At 33.0% G+C, this 11,050-nt stretch overlaps 1 protein-coding gene and 1 pseudogene across 1 annotated transcript; one reads left to right on the top strand and one right to left on the bottom strand.

Moving 5' to 3' along the window:
- Positions 1-2,432: 2,432 nt before the first annotated feature.
- Positions 2,433-4,173, top strand: LOC128042343 (vestitone reductase-like; annotated as a pseudogene).
- Positions 4,174-8,088: 3,915 nt separating this feature from the next.
- On the bottom strand, positions 8,089-10,728 carry LOC105797544 (proteasome subunit beta type-1). Its single transcript, XM_012627503.2, has 7 exons — positions 10,593-10,728; positions 10,363-10,470; positions 9,580-9,661; positions 9,212-9,341; positions 8,981-9,123; positions 8,779-8,865; positions 8,089-8,318 (listed from the first exon to the last, which is right to left on the bottom strand). The coding sequence occupies exons 1-7, from the start codon at positions 10,637-10,639 to the stop codon at positions 8,244-8,246; spliced, it is 672 nt and encodes a 223-aa protein (XP_012482957.1). The 5' UTR covers positions 10,640-10,728; the 3' UTR covers positions 8,089-8,243.
- Between the last annotated feature and the right edge of the window lie 322 nt (positions 10,729-11,050).

Consider the following 11,050-nt stretch of genomic DNA (forward strand, 5'->3'; position numbering starts at 1 on the left):
CTGATGGTCGGCACCCCTTCAATATATATAGTTGTTTTGTCTTTCATTTGAGCTTTTTGTTTGCTTTATCAGTTGAAAATCGATATTAAGAATACCAGTGTTTTTGTTTGTTGAGAAGGAAGCAGAAATCGTTGAAGATAAGTTCCCAAATTTTGTTTGTTTATGATAATTTCGATGGAGAAATAATAAATGCAGTTGAAGAAGGTTGTGTTTTTCAAAATTGGAAAAAAAATTGGAATGAGATTCAACAAACATGTTTTACTGGAAGATTTGAAACAAAAGATCAGTACAGAGAGAGCTACCCATTGCTAGAAGCAAATGTTGAGACTGTTTTACAAATTTTCAATTTCAACAGTTCCGCTCAAGTTCTCGAAAATGGAGCTTGAAGATGATGATTTAGGGACAATGATAACAATTTATTACCTCCCTAAGATGGATAATTCTAGCTCGGTTGAGTTATTTGTAGAGATAGCTGAACTGGAACCTATTCAAGTTATAATTTTAATAAGTCAGCGTTCTGGAATTGATTTTGATCTTAATGTCTACTGGGAAGATCAGTCGGGTTGTGGAGGGTCACTGTAGACTCCTGAAAATCCAAAATATGATAGATGTTTGTATAACATCCTAATCTTGTGTCCTCATCTAGAGATTCATCTGGAGGTGTTAGCCACCATAGAAGATGGTGATGAAGGGTCCGATAATGAAGAACAGTCCCACCATGATAGTGAAGATTTGAGTGACCTCGATTTGGATGACATCCTTGAAGACATAGACGATGAAATCCCGGTGGAGGGTGAAGATGTACACCCCCATTCTGCTGGGAACACGGGATCCAGTATAGCTATCCGTAATAATCCAAGGGCCTTCATGACTAATGTAGATCCTGATGCGGCGCTTGCGTGCAAGTTCTCTGAATATCCAAATATAGTGTCGGCTCACCTACTGGATGAAGAATCGGAAGCTGAAGAGTTATTCGTAGGACAACAGTTCGATAATGAGAAAGACTGCTTACATGCAATAAAGCAGTACAACTTGAAGATTTCTATCGACTACAAAGTCATGAAGTCAACGCAATCGTTATATGTTAGAGAATGTTGGAAAGCCTCAAATGGTTATAAGTGGCGTGTTTGAGCTGCATTAATGCAGGGGACTCAGATATGGACAATCAGGAAAATAGAAGGTCCTCACACATGCACGGTCGCTCGTATGTCGCAAAACCATCGAAAATTGGATGCAAAAACCATATGTAATTGCATCATCCCATTGGTAAAAGACAATCCCACCATTCCTGTATCGACACTTATTGCGGACATGCAAGCTCGATTCAAATAATAGGTTTCCTTTAGGAAGGCATGGAGAGCGAAGCAATTGGCAATGAAGCAGTTGTATGGTGATTGGGATGCGTCATACAACAAACTTCAAGGGTGGATATCCGCAATGCGAGAGTATGTGTCGGGAACGGTGACTGATTTTCAAACACTACTGCATAGAGTTCCAAACGGCGAGATAGAATCAATGAAACAAGTTTTTCACTGATTGTTTTGGATGCTCTAGCTGTGAGTTAGGGCATTCCCTTACTATAAGTTGTTGGCGTAGGTGGACGAAACCTAGCTAATCTCAACAAGTTGATGGTACACACCCAAACACTCCCATTTGATGGTAATCTTAACAATTTTTTCTCCATCCAATTACAATACCACAACCCAAAGAGCTTATATATATAGAGTAAAAGGGTGTCAACCATTAGTGTCTTAGCACCAAATTTTTTTTTAAAATTTGGTATAAGGGTAACGACCATTAGTGTCCCAACACCAATTTTTTTTAATCTAGTACAAGGGTGCTAGCCATTAGTGTCCCAACAACCCAAAAATATTTTTTTCGGGTTCTCAAAAAAGTAGGTCTCGGCCATCTCTTTCCCCTAACCCTAAATGTTTTTTTAATCTGATAAAGTGGGTGCCGACCATCAATGTGTCAGCACCTAAAAATATTATTTTTTTTACGTGAAAAAGTGGTGCCAACCATTTATTGTCCAACACCCAATTTTTTTTAAATACTGGTGTAAATGTATACCAATATGCTAAGGTATGAACAAAAAATACATAGGTGCCGGTCATTTAATGTCCAGTACCCCAAAAAATATTTTTTTAGCCCCTAAATGATTGTGTTAGAAATTTAAGTGGTGCCAACCACTTAAGTCCCCCAACCCAAGTATATTGTTTATTTTAAGTCATTTGGATGATTGTCTTTGAACCTGAATATTTTTGTAATTGATTTTTTTTTTTGGGTCATTTGGGTAAAATAGCCGAAAGTCATCCAATAATTTTTATAAATAACGAGGAAAAGCTCAAGATTATATATATATATATATATATATATATATATATATATATATATATTAATTTAGAGCCGTTTCTTAATTGTAATTTGAGTATTGTGAAAAGGATAAAACAAACAGTAGAGAGATATGGAAGGAGATAAAGGAACAGTGCGTGTGACTGGAGTTACTGGGTTCATAGCTTCTTGGCTCATCAAGAGCCTTCTTCAGGAGGTTACTCTGTTTGTACAACTGTTAGGGCTGATCCAGGTAACACTACTTAATTTACTCAAAATAACAACGAACACTTTTTCTTTTGAACCATCACAATTTATAAGCAGATCCATTTAAATATATCAGTTTCAGGCTGAGAAAATTAATATTTTGAGCAACTGGACATGATTTACCCCCACTTTCCTGCAGGGAAAAAAAAATCCTCACACCCCAATTTTCTTTTCTTTTGATGGTTTCTAAGAAGTGCATGTTTAGACTTTAGTTGTGTTTTATTTTATTTTCCTAAAGAGTGGTTTGACATGTGATGTGAGCAGAAAACAAAAGGGACCTTAGTTTCCTCACAAGTCTACCAGGAGCAGCCGAAAAGCTGAAAATCCTGAGTGCAGATCTTAGTGACCCCAACAGTTTCGATGCAGCCATTGAAGGAAGCAAGGCAATGCTCTATGTTGCTACTCCTGTCGATTTCCAAAACAAAGAATCTGAAGAAGCAATAACTGAGAGGTTAATAAATGGAGCAGTAGGCATCTTGAAGGCATGCTTATGATAAAAAACAGTGAAGAGAGTTGTGTATACTTCAAGTGCATCCACTGTTGTTTTCAATGACCAAGAAATGGACATGATGGATGAGAGTTTCTGGACTGATGTGGATTTCGTTAGACAAAAATTAAGCCCAAACGCACATTCTTACATTATTTCTAAGACATTGACAGAAAGGGCGGTTCTTGATTTTGGTGCACAACATGGATTGGATGTGGTGACAGTGATTCCTAGTTTTGTTGTAGGCCCTTTCATATGCCCCAAGTTCCCTGGTTCAGTGCGCACATCATTGGCTCTGGTCTTAGGTACAAGCTTGCTAGTTGTCTCATGAAGAATTTCTTCAATTGGTTGGGTTGTTTTTGATTCAGTAATATTTCTGTTTCAACCTAAATAGACATCTTAATAACCTCATTTCTAAAATCATTACTTTGATGGTAATGTTTGAAAATACACAGTTTTATACTGAGAAAATGCAGTGCACTAAGACGGGGAAGCTGAATAGTACAGGGAACCAATCTGAATATAGTTTCCTTCTGAATTTTTCAATGGTGCATGTTGATGACGTGGCAAGGGCACATATATTCCTGCTTGAATATCCAGATGCAAAAGGAAGGTACAATTGTTCTTCCGACACCATAAGCCTTGAGAAATTGTCTGAATTTCTTGGTGGCAAATACCCAGAGTTCCCAATTCCATCACCAGAGTGAGTGCCTCTGCATCTTTCTCAAACTTGCATTATAAAACAGGTCCAACAATTGTTATGTGTGTTGCAGATCCTTGGGAGAAATCAAAGGTATGAAATGTCCTGGTTTGTCATCAAAGAAACTGTTGGAAACAGGTTTCGAATTCAAGAATGGGGTGGAGGAAATGTTTGATGGAGCCATTCAGTGCTGCTCTAGTTAGCCTGCAAAAAATGCAGGAATCAGTCGAATAATTAGTTGCCTCGTCTCGATGAAGCAATGTTATCAAAATCAATGTATGTTGTTTTAAATAACTCTCTAGATAGTTAAGTTGTTATGAAACACGAACATGGTATAAGATACAGAGACGATGGTACAATAATTTAAAACATATATATATGACAATGAAAGGCACAATAATTAGAATATATAAACTGCTGGGATTACTGTTACCAACTACAACAGAAATAAGCTTCCATGCAGCTGCAGAAGTGAAACCCAAAGGATTTTAAATATTTCTTCTGTAAAAACAAAAACAATCAACGGATGACAAGCTTATAAATTTGATTTCTTCTTTTCGCAAACTTCAGCTTCTGTGGTTTATAAAAAATATTCCTACAACTGGGCCGGATGCAAAATTTTAGATTCGTTTTCTGAGTCCAGATTTAACCGGGCTCAAAAAATAGATTTAAAATTTTTCCCAAGTACAACTTATATAAAAAAATGCTAAACATGAACCTAGCTCGGCTCGCCCGTATTAATTTTTTATACAAAAATAAATTTAAAAAATATAACACATCAAATACATTAAAAACATTAAATAAATGTTTCTCAACAAATTAAAAATACATTGAAAAAAGATTTTATACTTAAATAACATTAAGATAGTTGCAACTTAGCAACCAAATGCCTCTAAAATAATAGTAAAATTAATAATAAAACAAGAGTTATACAATATCCAAATAATAACAAAATCATAGTAATATAATTGCAAAATGGTAGCAAAACAATATCAAAATGGCAGCAAACAATAATAAAACAATAGAAAGCAACAGTGAGAAAAATTTAGACAAATTCGGGCTAAGCCCGGGTCAAAAAATTCTTACCCGAGGCTTAACCCATTTAGAACAGGCTTTATTTTTGTCCAACCATATTTTTCAAACTTATATTTTTATCTAAACCCTCTCAATTTTCTGAGTAAACCTTTGAATCTGGATGAATGACCCAACCATGATCAAATCTAAAAACAAATTAAGGAGTTAATTTTCTTTACCTTTTCTTCCAATTCATCATCACAAATCACTTCCCATCTTTGAGGTTAAAAAACTTCACGACTGTCTTTCTTTCCTTGTCATATTTTAGTGCTGCCATCCATATATATTTCAGGTTTTAAATTTGTCTAAAAAAATTAGAAAATTTCGGTTTATTTAAAACCCCACCAAATTAATTATGATTGGGTTAATTTTTTTATAAAAGGTTAAACATTTTAAAATTTTAATTAATGATAATTTGATTTAATTAATCATTGAGTTGGTCATTTAAACTCACTTAAATTAATTTGTGGAAATGTGTAAAACACACACTAACTATTAGATTTTATTGAACAAAAATATATTTATAAACTTATTTTAACATTTATCAACAGTAACAAATCTTTATCACGGGGTTAAAATGTTGATAATTAATTATAATTACCATTCTTTGATTGATGAAATTATCATTAATTAATTCTAAAAATTATCACAAAATTACCAGTAAGATAAAATAAAGGTCAAGTTATTTAAGTACATCTCTTCTTTTCCTTAGCCACATGAAATGTAAGCCGACGAATTCTATGCCTTCAGGCCTTTAGATGCAGTATCATAAATGTTGATGCAACATTAAAACCTGAATATGTAAAAATACCACCTTTAAGTTTAGACAAAATATACCTACCATTATTCTAATATATGTTCAAATAACATGTGGGATGTGCCTCACATTTATTAGACGCTTTGCAGGCACTTAAAAAGATGGATGACGATTTTCTCCATAAAAGGGACATCGCAACATGAAGACAAGTGATGTCGTGACGACGCAATGAAACCCTAAACGAACATGGCAGCGATGTCATGACGAGCATGCATGGGACGTCATGATGATTTCTCCAAGTTATGTAGCCATGTTTTAGACTTCAAGCAAGACTGATTCTCTTAGTCGAACTCTAATTATTCCAGAGATATTTTAGTATGATTAAAACTCTAATCTAAGCTTATTTAAAGGGGTCATTATATTTTGATATGTCAATCAACAAGGGCTTTAATTTCTTGGGAGCGACAAGATATAGTTTCGTGGTAACTATGGAGAGAAATTTGTTTTCAGGGTTTGGGTTTGTGTGTTTAGTACATTTATGTTTATTTTCTCCATACTGTACTCTTATTTGTTTACTCATTTAGTGAAAAACTGAAGTCTCCTTTGCTTGTGGTCTTTATCCTCTCAAAAAGAATTTTCCACATAAATATTTGTGCATTTGATATTTTCTATTTTATTTTTTCGTTACTTATACGGATTGATCCCAACATAATCAAAACTCCAAGATTCATTATTTAAATCTAAATAAAGCCTCAAATTCCTTTTTAATGTTTCCAACTTTGTTATTGTGAAGTGTGGACAGCCAAATGTTCTAAAACAATGGCTCAAGATGAATATTGATGTGGTGTTTGGATGCTCTAATTTTATACCAATTTGTTTGAATAAAACTAAGAAGCAATCAAGCAAAACTTAGAAGAAAAGAAGAAGAAGAAAAGTTTGTAGAGTTCAACATAACTGAGCATTCAAATTCAAATTGGAAAGTGAAAATATTTTTAAAAATTTGATAGTGTTGTTTTATTTTGTTTTTGAAAAAGTAAAATATTAATTTTAAGTATGATGTTATAAAGTATAAAATTTAATGGGGATAGAAAAATAATTTCAATAAAAATATTTTTCCAAAATTCAAAAGTTAAGTTTTGACTTTTAATTGAGGTTAAAATATTAATTCAAAATCAAGATTTGATTTAAAAATTATTTCTTTAAATTTTATATTAGGTTTGAGTTGAAAACGGTTTTCTAACTTCAAATATGGTAAACAAAACCTATAGACTAAAAAGCAGTCACTGTACTTAAACATCTCTTTATTATGAGGACTGATTAAATTAGTCTATTTACTATTAAATGAAGTAATTTAATCTTTGTATTTAAAAAAAATCAAGTAAGACTAAATCAGAATAGAATTAATATTTACTGTTTAAAATCATCATTTACTGTTTAATAGAGTTAATATTTTTAAAATTTTTATGATTTTGTAAATAAAATCTTTTGTTTAGAATTGAATTGTATTGAAACAAATAATTTTCAAGTCACTTTTTATACAATAAATATTACCTATGTTATAATTTAGACTTATTTTATATTTTAAATAGTATAAAGAAAAAATTGACATATTTAATAATAAATGAACTAACTTAATTCAATCCATGTAATACCAGACCTCCAAGTTAAAAAAACACGTGAGCGACAGTTTAATCCCTTGAACGTGGCATCATTTGGTATTTCAAGGCCTTTAACTTGGGCCCAACTTGATTCTAAAATGGTCCTTCACATTTGAGACCTTTCAATTTTGGACCTTTTGAAGCGTTTAGACTTTTCTGATTCAAACTTGGATTGGATTTTCATATTTGGACTTGGTTTGTTTTACTCTCCTTCAATACAATCAATTCCAATTTAAAGAAAAAAAATATGATTTTCATTTTAATATATAATTTTAATTTTCAACTGAGTATAGGTATAATACATCTTATCATTGCACTCGACACTTACACTGTCTACATATCCACTGTCCCGGTTGTTAAACTGAGATCATTCTCTGGCAAAAAAACAAAAGGAAATTAAAGTTAATTTAAACCAAACTTAATCAGATAGTTTTCAAAAATTTGGATTTAGTCCCTTAATTGAAAACAAAAATTAATTCTCAAATAGTAATAATGATTCCCTAACTTGGGTTCTTGATTTAACAGATCCTTATCACAAGGTTAAAGAAATTTTTTATGACGATATCCAAACAATGTATATTTTTACCTCTTCTTTTTCGATAGACACCTTTCTAACATATCTGAACTTAGGTCATTGTCATAAATCATAATCGAACACATCTTGGTGGATTGTGGTCTATCTAATTGAAAGGGGATTGAACAAAAGATGGATATGTTCATTCTTAATCTTATGTACTTGTGGTGCTCTGCTCCTAGTTTATTCTATATATGTGGGGATAAGAAAAACCAACAAAACTACTAATGAGACCAAGCAGCAGCCCAAGGTTACTCTTCCACATTAAAAAAAAAAAAAAAATCATCAAGTCTATATTATTCCCTAACATCAGATAAATCCAGATAAGGTTAAGCGCAATCTGAAATCAAGAAAATAGTTTCAATTCAGACAACAGGCACAGAGAAGAAAATCAATCAATCTTTGCGAAGATCCATGTATTCCCGGCGGATCCCATCAGCATTTATGACAACGATTTCAAGTTTGTCTCCCTGTTTGCTCATCACCAAAGAAAAAAAAAAAGTTATGAAATTGATTCACATTATTAGCAACAATTCAAACAAGAGCAATAGGAAAACTAGGACAAGCCCTAGTGTCATTTATCATCAGCTGGTAGCAAATATGAGATTACCCATATCAGATACTCTCAACTCCGAGTAACAATCAGCATTTCGTGCAGACAACAGAATGCTTTCAAATTTTCTATAAATTAAATATGCCTCACACTAAATAACTCATACATGATGCCACCTAATTGCAAATCAAAAACACTATTCTCATCAAGGATCTAACTGAAATCTAGCAATTATAAGAAAGATAGCAATGCAAGAAGACATAAGGAGATATAATAAATTAGAAGCAAACTTGGTTTGATAGACACTAATCAATATCTGCTGTTCCCAGAAATAAAAGACATCCATCTTTATATGAACTAAATAAAATATAACTCACGGTGTATATATCTCTTTCGGATGCCGAAGCAAAAACAGTTTTTACTAAATCAATAGCTTCAGCTTCCGCAAGTGGTGTAACAGCATCCTGAAACAAACAACAGTTTTGAGATTATATATATATATATATATATATATATATATATATATATATGGCATAAGCTAAATGAATCAGACATAAAATAATCAAAAGTAAGAGCAACCTGGGCAGGCAACAGAAGCGGGCTTGGAGATTTCAGTTGGTTATCCAAGAAAGGCATGATAAGTGTTGAACCAGATCCTTGAGAGCTGTATCCAACTTTCTCATAGGAACCAACAGCATCATATGTGAAGACACAACCCTTTCCTAATTGGTTTAACATGAGACTGTTCAATTCATATTCATATTAGAATGAAAGGCTTAAAACTAGCAACTAAGGCTCAAGGCAGATTACCTTCATTATCGAGACCACCCAAAACATTAAAAGAATAATAAGGAAAGAAGCGCTTGTAATAAAGGGTGTTGGACAGCAGTTGGGCCATTGCCGGGCAGCTCATTTGCTTGTTGTGCTGATGCTGATAAATCTGAATTTTGAGAAGCACCATCAAAATTATATATTTATTATATCAGCTGCAGTAGATGTTTACCAGTACTATTGATCATGATCTTGTCCTTAAATTTCTAATCTACATCAAAATCTAAAAAGAACACGTGTCTTTTGAAATTATTGTAGTACACTTGCTTAGGCAAAAAAGAAAGTGAAGCTAACATTCAAACTCAAAACAAATGTTCCATCATATTCCCCGAAAATTGAAAGCTTACCAAGTGCCTAGCTGCCAGATGCTTTTGTAAAGCCTTCACATCAGCTTGAAATCCTGAGGATGCCATAACACATTTATCTGCTCTGCAATGTAAAAGTAAAAGGCACTGATTAGAAATTGAAAAGAAGAAAGAAAGAAAAAAGCAGAAAAAAATTTCAAGTCAAGTTATTTCTATTAACACTTAAAATTCACCAACTAAAGTGCCATTGTTTAAATATCTACCATCCTCTTCCAAATATGAATTCAGCAGATCGTAGTCCATTCTTATCGTTTTCTTTACTAAACTATTTTGTCATGAAAACAAGTATCTTCCTTCCCTCTACAGTTCCATAGCAATAAAAATATCACTCAAATAGCCATCATCAAACATATGACCATCGCTAGCCGGAAAACAAGCGAGTTCTATACCCTTCCTTTAACTGTAAAATCAATTATAGCGTCCTTTCTTTTCAACCGTTGGAGGCAAAACTACCTTTAAACATCCCTTGGACAACAAACATTTTTAGCAAATTTCAAAAATTTCTTAGTTTCTAACCAAGAATCGGCCTTGTATTCAACGCAGCTAACCAGTGATTAAAAATTAAAACTTGACATTCCTGTTAATTAGGAGTTTAAAAATTCTTATGCAAGCAAAATAAATGTCTCTTTAAAAAAAATAAATCATAGGCTATCACCTTCAGAATAAATTATTAGATACCTTCCACATCAATGTTCTATTACTTTCAGAAAATTTTCTAGTTAATTTTTCCATGTAAAAAACAATAGATTGCATTCAACAACTTACAATTTACAGATTTTTGAGTAGTCACGGGTGAGAATATTGTAACCCGTCGACATCCGAGTATCAGCAGCGATTACACAATAATCGGCGCCGGCAACTGCAACGCAAGATCTGCAAATTACATCAAAAAAAGAAAAGCATAACACTAACATCAATAAACAACGAAACCGAAATGAAAAGAAGAAGAAGAAGAAGAAGCATGATTTTTAGGTTGAGAGGGAAAAAGAAAGTACCCTCCATTGTTGTCGTAAGGTGACCAGTTAGCTTGCTCCTTAGGCATGGTGAAAGAGTAAAGGTCGACCGAAGAGAAAATAAAGACTGCACAATTGGAGAGAACTTTTATTCCGCAGATATATTTTTGGCTTCGCGAACAAGAAATTTTTTTTTTTCAAAAAAGAGCTTTTAGGGGTTTGGATCGGGTTTTAGGCCCATAGAGCCTAAACCCAAGCCATTTCGACCTGACACTATCATATTCGGAAATTCAATTAAGAGGTAGTTCTTTTGTCGGTTGAAAAATAGTTTTCAGAAGAGCTCTTCAATAGTGTGATACAAAAGTTTTGTGAAAAAGTATTGTTTATTAAATTTTAGTGTTGTTTATTGCTGTCAAAAATTTTGGTTGAAGGTTAAAATATTTTTTTGACATTATAGTAGAGAATTTAAAATTAGTTAAGTAATATGATATTTAAATAAT

The sequence above is a fragment of the Gossypium raimondii genome, chromosome 7 (genome assembly GCF_025698545.1).
Source record: "Gossypium raimondii isolate GPD5lz chromosome 7, ASM2569854v1, whole genome shotgun sequence".
NCBI lineage: Eukaryota > Viridiplantae > Streptophyta > Magnoliopsida > Malvales > Malvaceae > Gossypium > Gossypium raimondii.